Raw genomic sequence first — 24,204 nt, forward strand, 5'->3', positions numbered from 1 at the left:
TTCCCTGAATCTAAATGCTTTCTTCCTGGACCTCATCAACGTCCTCTTCACTGCTGTAAAAAGTTAGTCCACTGTATACAAATAAACTTGGTATTAAAAATGAACATGGTGTCAGTTTAACAAGTAATCAATATGCTAGGTAATGAAGAACAGTGTTGGGAAAGTTCACTTTCTACATGAACTAGTTCAGTTCATAATTCAACATTTTGAACTAAGTTCACAGCGCCAAAAAATGAACTAGTTCAGTTATATTTTCAATATGTTGCGAGCTATAATAGAAATCTCTGTCTGCAATACCGCTCTTGGCCTCTACGCAACTCGGCGCTCTCACACTTGCCAGGCATAGGGCTGAAACGTTCAGACAACACTGATGACAAAGACGTTCAAAAACAACAGAACGTTATATGTTTACGTTTGTTTCTGGCAGACAATGTTCCCAACCAGCTGCATTCAGGGTCCAGCTGAGCTAGGCGTGCATAGTCTTGTTCTTAACTACACTTAAGTTCCCTGTTATATGCTTTTGCAAAAAAAACTTAGGCACATTATTTATTTTTTTTATTCCCGAGCCAAAATTCCCGTGGAAACTTTCCACCCCTTTGCAACCCTAGTCTGGAATCTCCTATAAAGCACTAAATGGTCTCGGGCCTAAATGCATTTGCGTTGGTTTACATTTATTTGTACGTTACGAAGCATCCGGACCCCTGGGGTCATCTGGGACAGGGTTACGTTGTTCCTTGGATCAAGGCCCAGCCCTGTGAGGCAGCTTTGAGAGTCTAGGCTCCAACTGTGAAGCGAGCTGACTGTAGACCTGAGGTCTGCTGAATTTGTCAATTTAATAGAGGGCATAAAACATTAACTACAGTTGTCTATAAATGGATGTTTGTCATTTGACCAAAAAAATAAGTTTCTATTCTCCTGTAGAGCGCATTGCATCTAGATGGTGCTGTAGAAATATTACATTTGCATTAAAAGGCAAAGTCCCATTAATTGAATACATTTAAATGCCTTGTCTCTTGTAAAACAAAGTATTTTTAAACTGGTTACCAAAACATTTATCTATATTTTAAAGCAAAAAATTATATTTTGTACATTTCTATCTAAGTTTACAGCACTAACACCGGCCCTGCGTCTAACAACCATTGTCCTGCCATAAACCTGACAGACGGCCAACAGGAGGAGGAGCTAAGGACACAGCCCGTCCACTTCAAGTCTCTCACCATCTAGCTGTCATTTACCTGGCAGAAAGGATGCAAGACTATTCAAGGGTAAGACATCGTATTTTTAATATTAAAAACTAATTGTGAATGTCTTATTAGTTACATTTTTTTTCAGTCCTTGTAAACGTTCTCGGATAATGAAGTTATAAAGTTGAACACATTGAATTTGTCTGAGCTCTGAAGCTCGAGTCTTTGCAAGTGTCAGGTTTGTTTGCTTCTCCGATTTTCAATGCAAGGGCTTTAATTCTCATGCACCGCTCACCTTTTGCACATTAGCGCCACTAACGTTATGTCAAATTAACTCAGCTGTTCCTGTTTGTAATGCAGCCATGGATGTAAAGACAATGTCACTGGATTCTTTTTACACTGAGAAACTGTTCTGAAGCGTCCCTTTCGATTTCTAAGCAGATTTATGAATGTTTAGCCGTGATGAACAGCGGAGATGATTTCCTTCGGGAAGCACAAGTCACACTGATTACCAGTGTTTCATGTGTAAAGATTTGACGAAGGGGTGTGCATTTTAACTGACTCATCTCATGCTGCAGCTTAGGATGCTGCATGGCTGCATCCCTGGTGTTCAGACTGCATGACAGAGGACCACAGGTGGTGAGGGAGGTGCTTCTGGAGCGAGGATGGGAGGAATATGACCAAGAGGAACGGGAGGCGGAAGACTGGAACCTCTACTGGCGGGGCTCTGCATTTCGGAACTCTGAGTATCACAACCTGTTGCCATGGCAGCGCCTCAACCACCATCCCAAAACTGTTGGCATCACACGCAAGGTGATAATGGTCTGACATGTTAACTTTGAGAAATGCAGGGACTTTTTTGTACTTTATACTATGAGGTTTGTCAAGAATCTGTTTTACAAATATATTATGGCGACAAGTTTGTATTAATCGAAATTATGCAAACGTGCGAGTGGATTAAGTAGAACATTCTGGTATTTTTAATCCAAACCACGATCTTCTCCTAAACTGAACCAAGTCGTTATGATGCAGAAACATGACCAAGTTATTTGCAATATCGGGTGTCCGTTAGAGTTTGATTCTGTTCAGTTGTTAAAATGATCCTTTGTAATTCTTTTTTGGAAGGACTGCTTGGCCCGCAACCTGAGGAGAATGAGGGCCACGTTTGGCTCGGCGCTCTACGACTTCAGTCCCACCGCCTTCATCCTCCCCAACGACTACACCCGCTTCCTGTCTGAATACAGCAGCCTGCGCGTGACCAGGGGACCGTCGGCCTACTGGATATGCAAGCCCGTGGATCTCTCCAGAGGCCGGGGGATCTTCATCTTCGAGGACATCAAGGACTTGGTCTACGACTGCCCTGTGATCGTACAGCGGTACATCAGCAAACCCCTGCTGATCTCCGGCTACAAGTGCGACCTGCGGATCTACGCGTGCGTGAAGAGCTTTCACCCGCTGACCGTTTACATCCACCAGGAAGGCCTGGTGCGTTTCGCCACCGAGAAGTACAACCTGTCGTCCCTGCGCAACCTGTACGCCCATCTCACCAACACCAGCATCAACAAGTTGGGCCCCTTCTACAAGGCGGCGAAGGAAAGAGTGGGCCAAGGATGCAAGTGGACCATGAGCAAGTTCCGGCATTTCCTCCAGAGCCAGGACATCAACAAGCTCCTCCTGTGGCAGCGGATCAACAACATCGTCACTCTGACCCTCCTCGCCATCGCGCCGTCCGTGCCCTCCTGTCCCAACTGCGTGGAGCTCTTTGGCTTCGACATCCTCGTCGACGCCGCGTTGAAGCCGTGGCTGCTGGAGGTCAACTACAGCCCTGCGTTGACGCTGGACTGCCAAGCAGATATCACAGTGAAGAGAGGGCTGGTCGGCGACCTGATCGATTTGATGAACTACACGTTGGTCGACAGCCTGAGGGAGCGGGCCTATCGGAGACATGGGTTCAAGCGGCTTTGTTTCCGTGCCAACCGCCCTTTGCATGTTCCAACACCGCCGCTGCTCCCCAAGGTTAAAGAGATCAAATGTCAGAAGCGACGGAGTGGCGGCCGACCCTCACAGACGCTCCCACTGATAAAAACTCTTCGCCAGCCAGAAAAGAGGAACCAAAAACAGTCCAGACGACACGCCCCCGTGGCCGAGTACCAGAGACACCTTCCCCCTGTGGACTCAAACCACATACATGCAGTGAACCAGACCCACAGGGACACAACCCTGAAACTGATCTTCGGGCCGTGTTCAAGGACAAACGCGTCAGTGGTGAGCAGACACATGTGTCCGGCTCTCGCTCCGCGTCTGACGGGCAACAGGAGTCTCCGCGGGTCTGAGGTTACAAACCACGACGACACCGACTCAGAAGCTGAGGCGGAGCATCCAGGAGTGGCAGACGCTTCCTCGACACGCGACAGCACGCACAGGGCTCTGGGATTCAGACGGCCGAAGAGCCCAAACATTCACAGGTAACTATGGGTTAAAAGTCTGTCCACAGGAAACCGTTTAACCTGAATTAAAGTCATTATTAATGATAAAAAAATGTTGGGAAAAAGTCACCCAAATTGAGAGCAGCAAAATACTGCCCAATTCCAGACGCTCATATAGCATAACAAACGGCGTGTGGTCTTTTCAGTGGGACTCACGGACCAGTAAGGGTGGAGAGGACCAAGGTGCTGAACGGACGACACGTTCCCCCGCTCAGAGTCGGAGACTTCATACGGACATTCCCGTTCAATGCTGCTACTCTGAGGGCCTCGCGGCAGGATCTGGATGTTAAGATGGTCCTACGGGAGCTCCACCAGCTCACTGCTCAGTTGGCCACACCAGGCGAGAGGTGGAGGAGAGAAGAGGAGACAACGGGTGGTGAAGAAGACTTAGACGCACTGTTGTGGGGACCGAAGGATCCTCCGTTGCTCAGTCAATGTTTTAAACCCACTTAAGAGTGGTGCTTTTTTCCTGAGATTTTAGTTTGAGTTTTTACAGTTTGTTACATCTGAGAAAGTGAAAGTGCACACATCACTTCTGTACGCCAAAGTATCTTCCCAGAAGAAATTCCGGCGTGAATTCACAAAGAATGGATTACGACCCCTGACAGCGTCTTGAAATGTTGCTTTCCGCTCGGTCTCAAGGTCCCATTCACCGTACACAATATGGTTATTGCCGTGCAAAAATCGTATTTTCAAAAATTACATTTTTCATGTCAACTGTCACTGCCATTCCAAAATGAAACGTTTTAACGGGATATGACTGTCTGCATATTAACTTATACTAGAAAATAACGAACATAGTTTTCTTGGCAGAGAAGTTGGGGGTGCATTTTATCCTTTGCAGCTGCTTTGGGAAGTATACAATTACAGCAATAATTCTGTGTGCAGGTTTAGCAGCAAAAGCCTTTTTGTTTCCAGTGTTCAGCATGTGGAAAAGTAGTAATTATATTTATTCACTGTGGGATATCACATGTCATTTAAAAAAAAAAAAATCCGTAATAAATTATTAGATACATGGTGGTAAAATACAAAGTTACATCTACAATGTGACATCTGTAATCTTCTAAAAGTGTCTCACACACCCACTCACACTCATTTAAGATGTCAGACGTTAACTCCGTCTCTTCTCCTTGGTGCGTATTCTGCCTGACGCGTACTTGGTTTCCTGTCGTCCGTCGGGGTAGATGGTCTTAACCGTCCCATCAGGGTACTCCCTCCTCTTGTACTGGGAAGTGTGGATTTCTCTCTGGCCGTTGGGGAAATCGACCATCTTCTCCCCTGACCTGGAAGAGACGACGATCCAGAAAGCACAATGAAATCGGGTTCTGATTAGGCCACGTTCAATGTTTTTATGATTGGCATCTCGGAACAACATAACGCTGTTAATTGTAGTTTGAAATGCTCACCAGACCAGGGTTTGAATATTATAGACAGACTAGATATGATACTGGCAGACTGTAGAATTTTTTCCATTCACTCAACCAAATGTGAAGGGTTTGATATCAAAACTCCATTATGTCAGCGTCTGTCCTCGTCTTGGTTACCTCATGGTGTCATTTATTCATGAGGAAAGCTGTTAGCTGCCACTTCAATGACAGCTAGTCTTTCTGACCCTGCAGACACCCTGAAGCAGATCCTGAAATAAACTTCCGTCTTACGGCGAGAGGTGAACGAAGGCGCCATCGGGGAAGATCGTCCTCTCGCTGCCGTCAGGCTCCAAATACTTGATGGTCTGGTCTGGAAATAAGATCTCTCTCTTTCCCCCTGGGTGTCGCTTCTCTGTTGGGGACGCATTATAAATTAAAGACTATACCAGGAGCTGTGGTCATTTAGAGCTTTTCCTCTGAAATCTCCTGTCTTCTGTGGCAAAAAAAAAGGCACTATAAGAGCAGCCTGGAAAATTACCATACAAAATGTAAATGTAATCAGCCAAATTTGATGAGGTTTGGAGTCCCTTTCTTTCATTCTTGGAGAAGTGTGAGCTATATATATATATATATGGTAGACATGATGTATTTGCCACTATGTAATATATGTAACATCATAACCCTGTTTGTGTTTTGTGGGTGATTTGACATTAGTGCGACTATTTTAGTAGTCTAAAAATCAATAAAAACATGTTTATAAAGATTTTTTTTAAAGTAGCAACCAGAGAGTTAAACAAACTCACTGTCACAGCCTGGGAAAGCATCGTTTTTATATTTCAGACATTGTTGTGAAAGAATATCAATTATAGACGCTTTAGAGGTGAGGACTATATGACATGGCGGATGAAGATTTGTCAGTCCAGGCGCTGTCTTACCAATCTGCTTGTTGGGGAAGTGAAAGACCTCCACCCCACCTGGGTGGGTGGTGTGTGTTGTCTGCGAAGCAGCATAGTAATACACCTGAGTGATCCAAATGGAGAACATCTACATTCACATCTGTGTAATCGGGTCAATGCAGCACCCAAATACAACCATGAAAACAAAAACGTACAACATTTTTAAACATGCATAAAGGGAACAATGGAGCTCACCACTTTCCCGTCTTCCAGAATGTGTTTGATGTCGCCGTTGAAGAACGTGACTGTTTTGGTCTTCTGGTCTGCAGAAGTTACTTTGCGTGTCCCGTCAGTCAAAGTCAAACGGCCGCACCCGTTGGAGAGAAGCGTCTCCTTCTCGGGAGATAATGACATCATCGTCAGTGCAAACTTGTGAACATGGTGTTCAAGTGTCGTCCAGTTTTTGATTTTCTGGTCGTTAATAGGGAAAATTAAGTTTGTTTGATGATTACTTAAATTAAATGTGATCCTAATTACCAATGAAAGAGCCTGAATCCTTGTTTTATTTAAACATCAATACAGTTTTTTTTTCCTCCAATTTCATTGACAACTGAAAGTAGCCCTTTAAGTTGGGAAGGTTAAATCAAGTTGACACAACTGGCACAGGCAGCATATCGACTTGCACGGCATAAACCTGTAATGAGGTCAGTGCCATGACACCACCTTTTGTCCCTCTTCATAAATTATTGCCGGGATGCTTATCGGCCACTTAATGGTGTGTTATGCACTTGAACCATTTGAAACCAACAAGATTTACACAGCATTAAAATGAAATGGACTAAGTAGCTTTGAGTGTGTGAGGCAAGGGCGGAGGTTTGGTTTCACTTATTAAAACATGGAGGGGGGGTTTGAGCAACATTTTCTGCAGACCTTTACGGTGGAAAAGTCTTTATTTATGATAAGGAAAACACTACATTTAGGTGCCAGGTGATAATTAAACATCTTAAAATATAATGGAAAATAATGCACTAGGGCTTTTAAACATTCTGTGTTGTTTTTTTAAATATTAATTTTATTATTTACTGTTATCTCGGGCATTTGTTTCCCCTCTTCCCTCCTCTTTTGTGCATGCTTTTCACCTCAATGACAAATTAAGATTAATTTCTATACATTTATAAACCTCTGGATTTGAATAGCACTTGGAAATAGTTTAACTATTCGGTGGAAAACTTTATATATATTATTATAATGATGTCATAATACTAAAAAAACATGCCCTATAAAACAGATATTAACAGAAAACACCTATGGTAAGATATACATCTAACTACTGTGATCCACTTGATCATGAACATTCAAAGTATTTGTGCTAGTGAGCCATAACTAATAATAATAGCAGTAGCTTGTAATTACACTTGTAAGCACCTTTTAATTCTAAGAGATATAAGCCAACTCGAATCTTAAATCTAATTCCGCTCAATATTTCATCAGTACAGTCTCCCCATTACAACCGGGAGCACAGAGAAGAGTGCCGCATGGTCTGCTATGAAAAATCATGGTCAGCTGTGGAGCAGCTTATATTTGCTTTCTCTCATGGGGGTCATTGCCTTGGGCCGCCCCCAGACCTTTAGGTGGGAGCCAGTCCATGATAAGTAAGTTATTATGTTTTGTTACGTTATTTGTCTTTTCTTTACAGTTTTTCTGTCATTTGAGGGGACCCAGCCCTAACCCATGTCACCCCCATTATGTCAGTCTGGTCCAACAAACTGTGTGAGAAAGATCTATTGTGGTTATTGCTGTGCATACTGAAAGGCACCACAATCCAGGGTTGAATACGAGTAGTTAAAAACTATTAATTAGGATGATATAGGGGGGAGATGTTGATATGAATTATGTGACTCGTGACCCGAAGAGAAGAAGACCATGTGTATATTTTACCTCTGACTGACACTCTTGTGTTTGTGCAGTACACCGGCCGGCCACTGGGCGGCACTGTGGCGTAACGGTTCGTTTCTTCCTCAGCTCAGAGTTTTCTCTGATCAGCTGCTCCAGCTGGTGTCGAAATTCAAGCCAGTCACTCTCTCTCTGCTGTAACTGCTGCTGAAGGGCCTCCATCTGCTGCCTGAGGGCCTGCACGCACAAACAACACACACACACACACACACACACACACACACACACACACACACAGCGCTGGTTCTGACACAGGTGCTGACTTGAAGAAGTGGGAGTATGTTTGTAAATGTTTGCACAGATTTCCGCTATGTTTAACTGCTCTTCTCCCGATGACTAGGATCTTTATCAGGAAGCAGCTTGAAGCTGATTTAAGTCAAGTTCCCTGAACTACTCACTTAAACTGTTTTCAGTTGGTCCTTGTGCAACGCTCGTCTCATCGTTGGAGGTCAAAATGCAGATCAATAGAATTATATCATCATAATATTACATCTTTCCTTTTATAAAACATTTATTTTTCAGCTGGAACGTATAGGAGGAATATATATATATATATATATATATATATATATATATATATATATATATATATATATATATATATATGAATATATGAATTAAACTATTGGGGTCAATCTATGCTTCGTTATCTACTGACCACACTTGAATATTTTCAGAGTAAATTTGGTCTTATAGCATTATTATCTTCTAATGACAAAAATGAACAGATATCCTCAAAATGTTAGTGACAATTTAAGTAAACAATTTAAGTAAACAAATAATATTACAATTAATCAATGTGAAAATGCATGTTGATTAGATGTTGTCACCATCATTGACACATTGTTCTTATTGTTGAAACTGCTTCAGAGGTGGAGTTTTATTTCTACTTTACGGTCATTTTCTATACAGAGCGGTGTTTCTGAGAGGTTTTTCAGGTGCCAGGTAATTTCCCAGCAGCACCTTGCCTCACATGTACGACATCATCTCCATTTTCTTTCTGTTTTTCAGGTGCCAGGTAATTTCCCAGCAGCACCTTGCCTCACATGTACGACATCATCTCCATTTTCTTTCTGTTTTTCAGGTGCCAGGTAATTTCCCAGCAGCACTTTGCTTCACATGTACGACATCATCTCCAACAATTGCACAATCCATTGATTAATTAGGATGATATAGGGGGGAGATGTTGATATGAATTATGTGACTCGTGACCCGAAGAGAAGAAGACCATGTGTATATTTTACCTCTGACTGACACTCTTGTGTTTGTGCAGTACACCGGCCGGCCACTGGGCGGCACTGTGGCGTAACGGTTCGTTTCTTCCTCAGCTCAGAGTTTTCTCTGATCAGCTGCTCCAGCTGGTGTTGAAATTCAAGCCAGTCACTCTCTCTCTGCTGTAACTGCTGCTGAAGGGCCTCCATCTGCTGCCTGAGAGCCTGCACGCACAAACAACACACACACACACACACACACACACACACACACAGCGCTGGTTCTGACACAGGTGCTGACTTGAAGAAGTGGGAGTATGTTTGTAAATGTTTGCACAGATTTCCGCTATGTTTAACTGCTCTTCTCCCGATGACTAGGATCTTTATCAGGAAGCAGCTTGAAGCTGATTTAAGTCAAGTTCCCTGAACTACTCACTTAAACTGTTTTCAGTTGGTCCTTGTGCAACGCTCGTCTCATCGTTGGAGGTCAAAATGCAGATCAATAGAATTATATCATCATAATATTACATCTTTCCTTTTATAAAACATTTATTTTTCAGCTGGAACGTATAGGAGGAATATATATATATATATATATATATATATATATATATATATATATATATATATATATATGTATATGAATATATGAATTAAACTATTGGGGTCAATCTATGCTTCGTTATCTACTGACCACACTTGAATATTTTCAGAGTAAATTTGGTCTTATAGCATTATTATCTTCTAATGACAAAAATTAACAGATATCCTCAAAATGTTAGTGACAATTTAAGTAAACAATTTAAGTAAACAAATAATATTACAATTAATCAATGTGAAAATGCATGTTGATTAGATGTTGTCACCATCATTGACACATTGTTCTTATTGTTGAAACTGCTTCAGAGGTGGAGTTTTATTTCTACTTTACGGTCATTTTCTATACAGAGCGGTGTTTCTGAGAGGTTTTTCAGGTGCCAGGTAATTTCCCAGCAGCACCTTGCCTCACATGTACGACATCATCTCCATTTTCTTTCTGTTTTTCAGGTGCCAGGTAATTTCCCAGCAGCACCTTGCCTCACATGTACGACATCATCTCCATTTTCTTTCTGTTTTTCAGGTGCCAGGTAATTTCCCAGCAGCACCTTGCCTCACATGTACGACATCATCTCCATTTTCTTTCTGTTTTTCAGGTGCCAGGTAATTTCCCAGCAGCACTTTGCTTCACATGTACGACATCATCTCCAACAATTGCACAATCCATTGTCGCCCGGTGGAGGAAGGTTTCACATTTCCTTCAGACACTTGATCCTTGTGTTGAAAAGGCTAAAGTGGTCCCTGAAAGCACCGTTGAAGTTGCTGCTGCCAAAGAGCTTGTTACCTACGAAATGCAAATGACAATGCAACTGCGGTGGTACCAGTTCTGCAACATGCTCTCCACCAATAGGCGTGGCCGCTATTCATGGTTTCAGGGAATACTGCAGGGAGCTTTGAAGAAATGTAGGACAGTAAATTATTACGGAGGCAAGGCTCTGACACGGATAAGTGTTACTAAGTAATTTCACGAGAAGGCGTTCGCTTGGCGAGGAGAGGACATGTGAACAACTTAATGGTTTGTGGTTGTGAAACAGGCCAATAAATGTCATGTGAAACACAGAGGCTTTGTTGAGCAACACTGCAGCAAAATAGCTGATGAATCAATATTCTTGCGGCTTGAAAGATATGCAAGAGTTGTTGTATCGTTTCATTAGACATTAGTCCACTTCTCATACGTCTTGTGTGATTTATTTAATTTGTTTTAGTTTGGGTGGTCACATTATGGTTCTCATGCGGCCAGTATCAGATTCCAGGGTGAACTGGTCACGGTCCTGAGCTGACCCACATGCACCGAAGTGGAAGCCACTGCGCTCCGCGTTTACTGGGACACCTGAAAGCTGATGTGCACAAGAGGACCGACGCTGACGGCTTCCCTGAAGCGGACTTCATCCAAACTTTCAGGACGTCAAAGGCTAGTCACAATGAATTCCTGTGTTGCTGTTCAGACAGAGGTCGCACCGCAATTAAAACAAAGATCCGACCGGTATCTGATTTAGGACCATACACAAAAGTGGGCCAAATGACAATTTCACATTATTAAAAAAAACAAATCTGAGGCACAAAAGGTCTGCCTGCACTGAGCACGTCGGCCAAAAACTGACCTGGACTTCCCCAGTTTTGTGCAGACTGTGTTGGTTCCTCACGCCCTGGCTCTGCTCTCTGTTCTCCACCTCATCGTCCTGATCCGCTCTTTCTCTGCATATAAACACAGCAACTTAGGAAATAATGTACAAATATTTAAATAATGATAAAACAAAAACTAAGAGTCAACAGTTTCTTATGTTCCCCATATTAGCGTAGCGCGTTAGCAGGATTACATTTGCTTATTGGCATTGAACACAAAGTGTATAGCTGAGGCTGATGGGAATAATATACGTGTTGCAGGTTTTTTTTGGTCATAAATTACACAACAAATTGGAATTGACGGCTCTGGATTTAAAAAGTCAGTCATCACCAAAGCTACTGAATTTCCTGGCAATCCATCTGGAAGTTTAACAGGTTTTTTTGAGGAAATGTCACCAGTTAGTTTTGTTGATACAATGTCGCTGACGTACTGGAACAGGTCAGTGGCATTTCTTTGTGAAGATTTGCACATCCTTTCCTGTATGTGCTATCTTTGGAAGAAAAGAACAGATATGGTGATCGACCACAAAAGAAGCTAATGCAACTGATGCAAATGATAGCGACCTCGGCTGTGTTGATAGATGTGGTATCGATATCAAAGAATCTGCTTTGCATGCCATCAGACTATCAGTGTTTACCTGAGAAATCCACTCGATGTTTGTGCCATTTCCGTTACGTGTGGTGAGTGTATCTTCAACATTCTCTGAGCCCCTAGACATAAAGAAATACACAAAGGTCACTTGTAAGAGGCAGAACTCTATTCTGTTTAAGAACTGAACCCTGGAGGTAGCGCCACATGAATTATAAGATGCAGAATCAAACAAAACCAGAGCAGAATAAATGTTAAAGTAATAATCTAGAGGATTTTCATTTCAATAATGAGTCACTATCTATCGCCGAATGAGTTAACACAATGGGGCTTGAGCCTATGGGTCCACCGTTGAAAGCCCTTGTATTTGCAGGATTACGAACTGGGGCTCATGGATGTAAAAAAGAGAGCTGGGTAAAGCGTCCAGTTGCTCAGTGGCGCATTAAAAAGACAAACAAAAGTTGAAATTCTGAAAATAAGAAATGTGTGGGATCTCCCGGCAATCGACCCGGAGAGCATGCGCATTAGCCTTTCCCAAGACACGCCTCCCGGCACAGCCTCGTTCTCCGGCTCATTCACATGAATGGAAGAAGGAAAATGACTCTGACTTTAAGGACCCAATGATTTAAATGAGGGCTATTAAAGTGTTTGTATTGGAAAAGTGGATTTACCTAAAAAAACATTCCCAATGTTAGTCTACAGGGAAGTCTGAGTGACAGATCCGGAGGTTGCAATCCCACTGTGTGGCCACTATGTAACATTTTACTTTAAAAGCTGAGTGCTCTTCTTAGGGGCTTCGTGGTGACATTCCCCAGGAGATAAAAAGTAACAGCAGCGCCGTTACGGAAGTGAAACGTCATGAAACACACGCTTAGCGCCCTAGGTGCCGCCAAAGAGACCAAAACAGAGATCTTCGAGATCGCAACTTTAAACATGTGTCAAAACTACCATTAGAATCGCCCTGAGTTTTGTCCTCTCTGTTGGAGCTCGAGCTGGAGGAAGAGGATCGTTGCTGATGCCCTAATAAAGAGCCACGGCTCTGGTCCCGTTTTGGGATCTCCGGGAACATCCGTTCCTCCTCAGCTTCGCTGCCATAATCAGCCTCCGATAGATATAAATGGGACTCTTGGCGGCCGAGAGGAGGGGATGGGAGCTTGGGAAACTGGTGACACTGGGAGGGTGGGTTATATTCAGCCTCCCCGCCGGTGCCATCACCACCAGTAGAGGTTCTGGTGGTGGAATGTGTGAGAAATGTGCTGCGTTTCAGAGGTGTTATGACTTGACTTGAGTTTGATGCACTAAGACAAAATGCTGCTGCTGTTGTTGTTAAAGCAGCTTGCTTTTGACCTTCAACCCAGTGTGAGCCTGTGCTGCTTCCTGGCATTGAAGTACCGCACTGGCAAAGATGAGAGTGTGTTTTTGTTTCATCACAGCATGCGGATAGAGTTTCCATGTTACAGCTTGAGACTCTCGCCATGTGGTCGTCAATAATCTTAAAACTAACAATAATTTCCTGATTTCTCCAGGCCCGAGGGGAAACCCGGTTGTCCCTCATAGGGGGGCAGATGTTTAAATGATGCACTACGTTTGATTCATACGCGGCGCTGGGACTTTCGGGTGTCCAGGCGTGTGTGTTGTTGTGCTGCAGGGATTGTTCCCATAGATCCTCTGAGGTGGCAACGCAGGAGCTCACAGGCATTTTTCTCGGAGGCGCCGTGAATTCAAACTGACCTTTTACCTCGTCAACAGTCAGTCCTTCCTCTTCACCCATGACTTCCATTTCTTGGCGCCTCGCCCTTTTCACCCCGAAAGGCATGTGAACACAGGGTGTCGGCTCAGAGAGGGATTGATTCATTCTGCCTTCTGTCTCTTCATCGCCGTCCTCTTTTTCTTTCAAATGGGATTTCTCCGTGGACTTTCTCTCTTGTGATTGGCTCCCTTCGTCTTCTGTGCCTGCAGGAATATGTTGATGGATGTGTTGTAGGTGGATAGGTGGAGTTTCAGGTTGGGGCACGACAGTAGTGTTGAAGTGAGTTTGTTCTTGGTTGCAGACCCGAACCAGCACCTGGATCTCTGTTGGAGTCTTCTTCTGTCTGAACTCGGTGGTCTGGCAAAAGTCATGTGGAGTCCCAAGCTCTCTGCCATGATCAGGCTGAAAGGTCAGAGACGGGAAGGTTTCAAGCTGCGATGCCTCGTCTTTAAAGACCCCGGACAGGAAAGGGGAGCGCCTCTGGATGCCAGAGGTTAACTTCCCGCCGGTCGGCTGCCGGCCAAGGGAAGCGCTCCTCTGGGCCTCCTGCTGATCGGTGACCTTCAAATGTGTTCTGTCCATCCTGGAATCGCCCTCACGCTCCCGCAAGAAGTAGCGTCTCTGCGTCAACCTCATCATCTCACTGAGGTTCTGAAAAATAAAAAAGGTCCAGGAAAAGTCATTCCAGATTCACAGGCAGATGTTAATATTTGCATTTAATAGGGTGCATTTTAGCATTTTTCTGACCATTTGGGCTTCTTTATATTAAAAAATGTTGGTCAATGACCAACTCCTCAAAGGTTAAGATACATTCTAATCGGTCTGACCCTCCTCTCCTATATTTAACAGGATTGAGATTCTAAGATTGAGATTCTACACACAATGACGCAATAAAGAAATTAAAATAAATGACGGAAAACATTTACTTTCAGTTCAATACCACTCGACTGAAAATGTTTTCCGTATTCATATTTGTATTCGGTAATAGCTCTGTGAAATATTGGTTGAAATAAAATTAAAGACTTTCTTCATCTTTAATCCAATATAATTATTGGACATTATCAGTCCCACTCAACAAATTAACACATGCAGACATTAATAAATCTTTGCATTTGAGGTTTGGTGATTTAATATGTTTTTTTGTCATCTAAGCGGTGTCCAATCTGCCACTTGTCCCATAGGACACTACTGTACATATATACTATTATGGAATATACCTGCAGCTGCTGTGGCTCAGACACCTCATGCACTTTCAGCTGCTCCTCCACACACTCCCTGAGGATCAGCGTTGGTCCCCCGACAGAGAACAAAGAAGAACATTTCAAATTATATTTGGAAAAGACACTACCAAATAATATCAAAGGTAACAAAGAAGTGGCACACATGTTCTGACCGTATATTAAGTTTAAGAGGAACAACCACAAAACCCTCCAGAGCTGTAGGGCAGCCGTCTGAGTACCTGTGTTCAGGGTTAGCAGAAGGGCTGACTGGGTCCTGGTCTCTGTGCACAGTCTGATCGGCCTCTGTGGTGGGAGGCAAGTGTCTCTGGTCTGCCGTCTCTTCTTTGGATCTAAACGCATCTGAGTGGGAGACAATGTATACGCACTACTGTATATGATGCTGATAGATCAGAATGGAGGATGGAAGGAGAAGGAAGTGTGCACGCTTGGAAGCCAAAGATATGCGAACCTCTCAGCCTCCTGTGAGATGGTACGTTTGACAGAGCACTGAATGAGTTACAGCGGGAGGTACAACTTGACAGGGAGCGTTACCGGAGTCACGAGTGGGCTCGACAATCTGAGAACAGTAGTCCGGTTGTTGCTGCGTCCGACAGGCCTCTGATGCTGCAAAGCTGCACTTCTCTGAGTCCCGCTGAATTGACTAAGTTTGATGTAAAATCAAGAATCACATTTAAAATTCTTCTCCTCACCTACAAAGCCTTGATTGGTGATGCACCATCATATCTTAAGGAGCTTGTAGTACCATATTGCCCAACTAGAGAGCTGCGCTCACTAAATGTGGGGCTACTTGTGGTTCCTAGAGTCCTAAAAAGTAGGATGGGAGCCAGAGCCTTCAGTTATCAAGCTCCTCTTTTATGGAACCAGCTTCCACTTTCAGTCCGGGAGGCAGACACAGTCACCTCATTCAAGAATAGACTTAAGACTTTCCTGTTTGATAGTGTTTATAGTTAGGGCTGAATCAGGTTTGCCCTGGTCCAGCCCCTTGATATGCTGCTATAGGCTTATAGGCTGTTGGGGGATGTTTTAGGATACACTGAGCACCTATCTCCTCTTCTCTCTCTCCTTATGGATGAATTTACATCTCTCCATTGCACCTTATTAACTCTGCTTCCTCCCCGGAGTCGTTGTGACTTCACGTCTCATAGGGTCCATTGGACCTGGAGGTGTCTGATGCCTGGTGAGCCGGCCTCCCGCGTTGGCCCTGCTGATGCCCCGCCCCCTCCTCTCTACCTCCTTCTGTTTCATGGATTGGAGTTCCATTCATACATTGTCATATTCATGTAATGTGTTTATGTAACTTTGTAAATGCTGTTCATTCTGTACACATGACATCTATTCATCTGTCCATCCGGGGAGAGGGATCCTCCTCTGTTGCTCTCCTGAAGGTTTCTTCCCTTTTTTCCCTGTCAAAGGTTATTTTTGGGGAGTTTTTCCTGATCCGATGTGAGGTCCTGGGACAGGGATGTCGTATGTGTACAGATTGTAAAGCCCTCTGAGGCAAATTTGTAATTTGTGATATTGGGCTATACAAAATAAACTGAATTGATTGAATTGAAACTGAACTAAACACTAAAAATAAAAGAGCCACGATCACGTTCCTTTAGGTTAATAATCGCTGTTCATTTCAATAACTACAGAAAATGTACCGATGCGATGTTCCATTTGAATTAAAGCTAGCACAAGGAACTTTCATCTTGTGTTGATTTTGGCGGTCCCTGTAGACACCAGCGGTTTCGGAGCTCTGACAGTTTTGCCCCGAGCGGACCGGGAATCACACCAGATGACAGATATTAAAAATAGCTACATAGGAACAGACCATATTCCTGGCTGATGGTCTCGTTTGCTTCGTTTTGAATTGAGGATGTTACATAACTCGTAAAACGTTGCTCACAATAACTTTCATCTTGTTGGACAAAATGCAATGTTTATCATTGGAATAGTGCATGTTCTTAGTGAATTTAAATAATCTGTGTTTTCTTCTTCTAATTGGAAACAGGCAATTTATTCTACAGCCAGTGTGCAATCCACATTTACTTCAGACTGATGAGTGAACGCAAATAACTTATCTATTTCTTTAAAGAAAACGACAACAGTCATCTTATCTGTTATCTTATCTGTTTATTGACAGAATGACGATGAAGAACGGCATCTGCAGACCCAAATAAATGCAGCTATATGAACTTCATCATTTTGGGTCTTTACGTCGTATGAACTTTGCAAAATTAAAATCTGAAGGCACAAAACCTAGAGAGGCGGTATTACATGGACAGGTTTTTATTGAATATAAATAAGAATAAACTTGTGAAAACCTACACTCTTTTCTAAAGGATGCACTCTGTTGACACGTTGATCTACATAGAAGAAAATATTACAGTACATTTATTATAATATCCATTCTTAACTTCCCATGATAAGAGAGGTAACTAATGAATGGCTATCGATAGAAAATGAGGGATATGGTGTTAAGATTAAGTGAAATTGCCTCCCTATCAATGAAAGTAGGTTTAAGGTTAATATCTGGATCACATTTCAAATTAGAGTTCAAAGTTTTGGTGCGGCAGAATCTTATTTAATCTCAGTTTAGAGCCAAAACTAAACTGACGTCTGGATATAATCTTTCTTTTTTTGGACCTACTTTTCAAGTTCGCTGCAACATGATTCAAAGTTAAGCTGAGATTTATTCAGGTATAAAAAAATGAATCCCTGTTGGTGCAACCCGAGACGAGATAGATTGCATCAGGCGTTCTAGTCGCTCAGTATGAACCTTAACTACCAGATCAAAGCCTGCTGTTGCATAAATCCTCTGAAGCAGTGAAACCATTCAACGGCATCAGAGAAATGTGACTCTGATGTATTTTATAGATCCTTAAACTGCTGATGACTTTGACGATCCATATGTCTCGTCTTGTGTAAATCATAATTTTGGAGAGAGGTCACGTCTGTAAAACCTGTTTGAATCTCACGAGCTGTCTGGACTTGCAGCTGAAGGAGAGACGGAGTTGGAAGCATGCGAAGTTCGAGGCATGCAGAGTTGAGCGTGGGGCCCAGGGTTAACCCCCCTACTCCTCCTCCCTTAAAGACATCCACCTCCCTTAGGACGCAAAATTCCACGCAACCTTTTCCTTACATAGTAGAAGACATTGATTTGCGCTATGTCCATCTCGTCGTGCCTATACTTACATCAATCACCAATTCCCAGGGATCCACATCTGCGTACTCTAAGGGGAATCTTTCTCCAAATATCCCCCTTTTGTAAAGCCTTTTTGGCATCTGCTGAGGAGATGTGCAGCTTAAAACAGCGCTGAAAAGCTGTCATTAAGGAGAAACAGTAAGTCAATTCAGTAGCTTCTGGGATTTACTGAACTCTTAGAGTAGCAAAATGGTAAATTCTCAGTTTGTGCCAGGAAAAGAAAAAGCAGTATGCTTCGCAATAAGATGAAATGATCACAGCAGTGATTGTCCGTCTGTCTCAAGTCATATCGGCTCGAGGGGGCTTGTCGGGGCTTGACAGTGGCATGCAGACTTTGCTCTGGTTTTATTAGGGTTAGGGTTGAGACAAATCTCACCAAGCTTGTGCTTCGCTCAATGTTCAACCTATTAAGAAAAACAGAGTTTGGTTTATTTATTTATTTAAGTTAAATCTTAACAGGCTGGTATTCGTCCCTTGTTCGCTCCACTGGTCTCCCGCAGTGGAAAAGCAGCTGGTGACTCACCTCCTCAGGCTAAAGAAAGGGCGGAGCTACGAGCACAGGGCTGAACCACCAGGCAAACTTAAGGCAAAGAAGTTGTCAAGCATTTGCTCTGCACAGTAGGAGAAACACTTCCAGACCTGATACTGGCACTCACAAAACAGGGCAGACAGGCCTGAAAGACTTTGAAAACCAGAAGCCCACACGAGGACTGAAAGAAGGATCTAAAACCTCAAAGAGGATTAAAAGACGGTGAAGAAACTTGTTTGGCGGGTTTTTCTTCTTCTTTTTGTGTGTGTACGTGTGTGCGTGTTACTGTGTGTTTGCCTTCAGACTTAATGAGTGAGGTGATTTACTTGTCAGTTTAAGGGGAAAAAACATTGCTTGTTCCAGCTTGTATTTCATATCTAATCATTCGCCTATTTCACTGCTCAGATGGCAAACAACACTGGTTACCAAGATATCGAGGACTGCGAAGCCACGAACAAGGCACTGTACAAGTTCTACGCAGCCGTCATGATTGTGATCTTCATCCTGGCGCTGCCTCTGAACGCATCTGTCCTCCACCTCTTCATATTCAAGCTGAAGTTCTGGAAATCCAACACCAACAACATCTTCCTGTTCAACCTGGTGCTGGCCGACATTCTCCTGATCTTCTGTTTGCCCATAAAGGCATACAACTACATAGATGGAGAGAGGCGAAGCGACAAAGACGCGATTTGCAAAGCTATGCTCTTCATGTTGTTTTTGAACCGCGGCGCCAGCATCGCCTTCCTGACGGTGACCTCCATCGACCGGTATTTCAACGTGGTGCACCCCGGTCGCAAGAATCTCCTGAGAGCTCTCAAGAAGTCTCCGCATATCTCGATCCTCATCTGGCTGCTCCTGCTGCCTCTCACCATCCCCACCATGCTCAAGACCTTTGAATGCTGCAACAGCCACAGCCAACTGCCCAATGGCACTAAAGAAGACACTCTGGTTAAGGTAATGTTTTCCACACTCAATGTGTAATATGTGTAACTTTCCGTTTGCCGTGGGCGAGTTTACCAGCACCGGCACCAAAAATCCAGTGTAGAGCATGAAAGGAGAACAAGTTCCAAAGCATGACTCCTTTTGGTTTCACTGAGAACATCTTGCGTCATGCATTTCTCTCCCTTGCGTGCTGTCAGTTGGGACCATGTGGCCTCTCAGCGCTGAGTGAGCACATGTTCATGTCATCACATTAACAGATACGTCACTGTATTTTGCGCAAACACACAGTGTCCACACAAACTCCAGAATTATGCAGAATTATGCAGAAACAGCAACTCGACCTAAAGTAACACAGAGCGGTATTCAGATATTTTACTTGAGTAAAAGTAAAAACCTGTTAAAGTGCTGCCTTCAAAAATATAACTACGAGTTAAGTATTCACATCAAAATTATACTTAAAGTAACAAAAGTAAAACTATGTCAAAGCCGAATGACCCATTTCAGAATAATAAATATTATATTACTAGATTATAATCACTGGTGCATTCAAGTGTAAGGATAACTTTAATGTTGCAGTCTGTAAAAGGCTTTTTCTTAAATAATATTGTGCTGTGTAGCTTAACCTATACTAATACGTTGTATATAAATGTATATGTTGCGTTAATAATTTAAATCTGCAAAGTAACTGCTAACTAAAGGTATTACAATGTAGTAGAAGTACAAATATGCCTAAAATGGAAATACCTAAGTACAGTACTTGAGTAAATGTATTTATGTATTCATATTCCACCAGTGACAGATAGTCTAATCTAATTCATGTGACTGAGGTGCCGAGAGGCCTAATCAGCAATGAAGGATGTGTTATCTCGCACGAAGGCTCCACTTAGATCGAGAGCGTTTCCAGAGACATTGTTGCTCTGACACACCACACAGCTGTTCTAAAGTTGGGACTGGAGTGTGTAAAATGACAGGAAAACCAAAATATTAATATTGTCAAAAGAAAAAGAGATGCTATTTATTCACTATGAATTCCCCTTTATATGAGATTCCATGCCCGACAAGGTGTAAACAGTGTATTAGTTTGAAGCTTGTCTGGGTTTTTTTGTACATTAGACGCTGTGTTTATACCGTGGCCTCTCAATAAACATAGGTTGGGTTTAAATCTTCATTGTTTGGATTATTTACACTGGTAATCTCTCTGGTAGTAAAGCATACATAGTGTTATCTGTTTTTGAATACACTTTGTCTGTGGTGAAAACTAAGTAGATTTACTTAATACATGTAGTTAAGTACAATTTCTAAGTGCATTTCCATTTTACTCTAGTTTTACCCCATGACCTTTTAGAGGCAAATATTGTACGTTTTCCCCCACTGTGACAGTTACTAGGTAATTTATAGATTAAGAATTTGAGGATCACTAACAATTAAAAATTCTTTCCTGTGTCAAAACGACTCCTGGTTCCAAATAGATTCTCGATTCATGACAACGGGTTGCTAATTTCAAGATCTGCTCATCTATTTGTTGTCTTTTTTTCTGCTTTTTAAGGACGTGGTGGACAGTATGCGGGAAGTGGTCTTCTTTTCCCAGATCATCATCCCCTTCGTCATCCTGGTCTACTGCACGGTGCACATCGTCAACCGGCTCAGGAAAAAGACTGTCGGGGACACGACCAAGCTGAGGAGGGCGGTTTTCCTGGTGACCTCCGTCATGGTGGTCTTCTCCTTCTGCTTCCTCCCCTGCACCGTGGCCAGAATGGTTCTGCTGATCGCCCGGGTCAAACCGTGGCCCGAAGACTGGCAGGATAAAGCTGCCGTGGCCTTCGATGGCCTCATGGTCCTCTCCTACGTGGACTGTCTGCTGGACCCGCTGATCTACTGCTTCTGCAGCACCAAGTTTAAAAGTATTTACCTCTCCAGTTATTTCCCGTTCTTAGTGAAAGGCAACGGAGTGCCGTTGGACAGCTCAACGGGAAACACAACGCAACCTTCGCGTAATAACGTCATTTGAAATGGGAAACCGGAGGCTGTTGCCCTGTGGGGACACCTGTGTGATCCAAAAACATACTACCTGAGACTGACAGTGCACCCCAAACACGTTTCTATTTTATGAAAGGGGACTCGCAATGAAGGCGTGCAGTTGTTTTTTAGGTTCCTTAAAGTAATAATCTCGATGATTGTCATTTAAATAAATGTCTGTTAAGTCACCATCAATGGCCAAATGATGTAAAACAAAGTAACTGAGCCTATGGCCCACTGACAAAAAAGAAAAGAGGTTGAATGTGCAGGATATCAAACTGACATTCCTCTGGAATTGCAGACACTGTTTGGATGTCTGGGAAGTGAGATCCAAAAGAACACCTACAACTACCGCTTACCCCCAGAGGTGCACTAAAGATAACAAATCAGAGAGCTTTGAGATTGTACATTTTAGTTGTATATATAGGTACATATGTAAATAGGAAGATCTGGTTCTTTGACAATGTGTAGTAGTGAGTCAACAGGTCAAGTCGTCTCCTGATTGTGTAGAATGTCTTCATGATGGTGGATTTTATTTTGTGATTTTTTTAAATATATATTTGTTTTAATGGTGCTGCAGAGGGCAACACATATTCGGCCCAAGAAGCTGATGCATATGTTGCATTTTCAGGTAGTGTGGCCGAGTGGTCAACGGCGCTGGATTAAGGCTCCAGTCTCTCGGGAGGTGTGGGTTCAAATCCCACCACTGCCATTTCTAAAACTAAGCTCTCTGGTAAAGTCTCAGAGTTGCCTGCGCTCCCAAAAAAGTGTCAGGCTTTGTAAACTTACGTGCCAAAATACACACATCTGTTTTTTCTTTTTGTCTTGGACAGCTAGTAGTTATGACCATGAAAAATTCCTTTCAACTGCCCCTGAGGCGGGGAAAAAAAGAACAGGAATCAAATCCATTTTACGCAATCTTTATCTAAGCTTCTACATTAATCCAGTATTTGTGTTTAATCGGATTTCCAAACTAAGGGAACTAAAGAGGGGAAGGGTATCAAATGTATACATTAAACTGACTCCAAAATAGACACATATTGAGTCCCCCAATACGTAAGACTTAACCCTGAAGGCCCATACAGGAAGTTGATTGTTAATGTTGGGTTATTATGGATTTGTATAACTGTTGCTAAACATATTTTAAACATTCTCTTGTCATCAAAAGACTGCAAAAGAGACGCCTCAAAAATGGAAATTTCCCCCACAATATAAATCCTGAATCATGCGTTGAACCAGACTAAAAAACACTTTACTCAGACTTATTCACATCAATTATATTGCGCACGTACAAGTCATCTGAATGGACTAACTCACCCTGATGATCTCATCAATAGTGAGGCGATGTCTGTTGGTAACTATCTTGGCTATAAATAGACTCATGCAAGACTCCTCTGTGTGCTGAAGATGCATCACTGCGTATCATAAAAGTCGTTGTTTTCCATTTGTCACAGCGTTGTTTGAAATGGTGTGAGAACCTGTGTGCAGTGGAACGTTAAGCAATGTCCTTGTAAACTTGAATTTATCACAAAATCTGATTAATGTTCAACAAGTTGGAACACGACTGGGGAAAACCCCCATTTGGTTTCGGGGAAAAAAGAGGCGGCTAGTCCTAGGAAGATCCTCAGCTCTACAACTTTAAAGTAGATTAAAATGCCTTTATGAATGTGGTCACCTGATTAAAAACTAGAGGGGCACTCAGGTAATGGGTTCTTCCTTGGCCCAAGGTAACAAGACCGATGCGTACTGAGCTGAGGGTCACAAACAAGCGAAGAATTGCCTACACACACAATCCATCCCTCCCTGGAAAATGTCACATCTGTGTGTCTAAATGGACGAAAACCCGACAAATGTTGACAGAGCAAAGAGAGGAGCACACGGTTTAAAGTTTTTACTTTGTCATTCAGTTGTGTAGTTTTGACCTGAGCGGAGCTGTACGCTCAAAGTAAGCATCGCTTGTTCGTCTGCGACTCAGTTGTTCCTTCCTTTATTCGTGGGCTCCAATGTCTCTCATCTACTGTCACTCATTGCAAAACTGAAGCATTTTATTCACAAGTGAGAAATGCATGCTGGAGTTCATTTAAAGCATCCATGTTCATTCAGTCCAATTGAGATTACGGTTTTGATGGGTCAAACACTAATCACAGAAAAATCATGCGAGTAATCGATTCATTTAGTTCATCTTTGCCCCGCACTGATTCTAAGTAATTCTTTATTCTACTAATATAAATAGCATAACCCTAACCATCAGTCATTAAAGTGACGTCAGAAGGATTGTTTGTCCTTTTGGTAACAGAGCAGGGATCACATTCTCAGACTCATTTTATAGGTGGTATTGTGTAAATACTTGACTTGTCTTTTATGTGTTTTATACTACTCCTGTAATATGTGAATGTATAAATATTTTTTTTTAGAACATTTCTGCAGACTTATCTTTTGTTTTTCAGCATATCTCCGCCTTCACACAAACATTCCCATGAAGTCCAGATATGAGTCAATATGCATTTAAGCAATCATAAAAACTTCTGTGCTGGTATAAAGAGTGGGTGCGGTTCTGATTATCGGCTCTATTGTTTCTGAAAAGCTAACAGTCTCATAAATAAGTGTCTGACTTCAGTCTTAGAGTTACA

General features: G+C 42.7%; 3 protein-coding genes and 1 non-coding gene across 4 annotated transcripts in view; 3 read left to right on the forward strand and 1 right to left on the reverse strand.

Moving 5' to 3' along the window:
- Positions 1-1,155: 1,155 nt before the first annotated feature.
- Positions 1,156-4,729, forward strand: ttll2 (tubulin tyrosine ligase-like family, member 2). Its single transcript, XM_034527330.1, has 4 exons — positions 1,156-1,265; positions 1,763-1,997; positions 2,310-3,649; positions 3,817-4,729. Exons 2-4 carry the CDS (start codon positions 1,776-1,778, stop codon positions 4,121-4,123), a joined length of 1,869 nt encoding a protein of 622 aa, XP_034383221.1. The 5' UTR covers positions 1,156-1,265; positions 1,763-1,775; the 3' UTR covers positions 4,124-4,729.
- Positions 4,730-4,771: 42 nt separating this feature from the next.
- si:ch211-140l13.3 (centromere protein J) overlaps positions 4,772-24,204 on the reverse strand; it is a 30,225-nt gene continuing 10,792 nt past the window's right edge. The window contains exons 5-15 of the mRNA XM_034528188.1: positions 15,116-15,236; positions 14,874-14,931; positions 13,638-14,307; positions 11,956-12,028; positions 11,296-11,389; positions 9,131-9,322; positions 7,872-8,063; positions 6,189-6,326; positions 5,973-6,057; positions 5,329-5,449; positions 4,772-4,953 (exon numbers count right to left, since the gene is read on the reverse strand). Coding sequence (XP_034384079.1) covers positions 4,782-4,953; positions 5,329-5,449; positions 5,973-6,057; positions 6,189-6,326; positions 7,872-8,063; positions 9,131-9,322; positions 11,296-11,389; positions 11,956-12,028; positions 13,638-14,307; positions 14,874-14,931; positions 15,116-15,236 — 1,916 coding nt within the window. The 3' untranslated portion in view covers positions 4,772-4,781. The remainder of the gene's footprint in view (positions 4,954-5,328; positions 5,450-5,972; positions 6,058-6,188; positions 6,327-7,871; positions 8,064-9,130; positions 9,323-11,295; positions 11,390-11,955; positions 12,029-13,637; positions 14,308-14,873; positions 14,932-15,115; positions 15,237-24,204) is intronic.
- On the forward strand, positions 18,668-23,992 carry gpr31 (G protein-coupled receptor 31). Its single transcript, XM_034527332.1, has 3 exons — positions 18,668-18,838; positions 19,022-19,570; positions 21,105-23,992. Exons 2-3 carry the CDS (start codon positions 19,022-19,024, stop codon positions 21,564-21,566), a joined length of 1,011 nt encoding a protein of 336 aa, XP_034383223.1. The 5' UTR covers positions 18,668-18,838; the 3' UTR covers positions 21,567-23,992.
- Positions 22,205-22,286, forward strand: trnal-aag. Its single transcript has one exon. It is a non-coding gene; the product is annotated as a tRNA-Leu (tRNA).

The sequence above is a fragment of the Cyclopterus lumpus genome, chromosome 24 (genome assembly GCF_009769545.1).
Source record: "Cyclopterus lumpus isolate fCycLum1 chromosome 24, fCycLum1.pri, whole genome shotgun sequence".
NCBI lineage: Eukaryota > Metazoa > Chordata > Actinopteri > Perciformes > Cyclopteridae > Cyclopterus > Cyclopterus lumpus.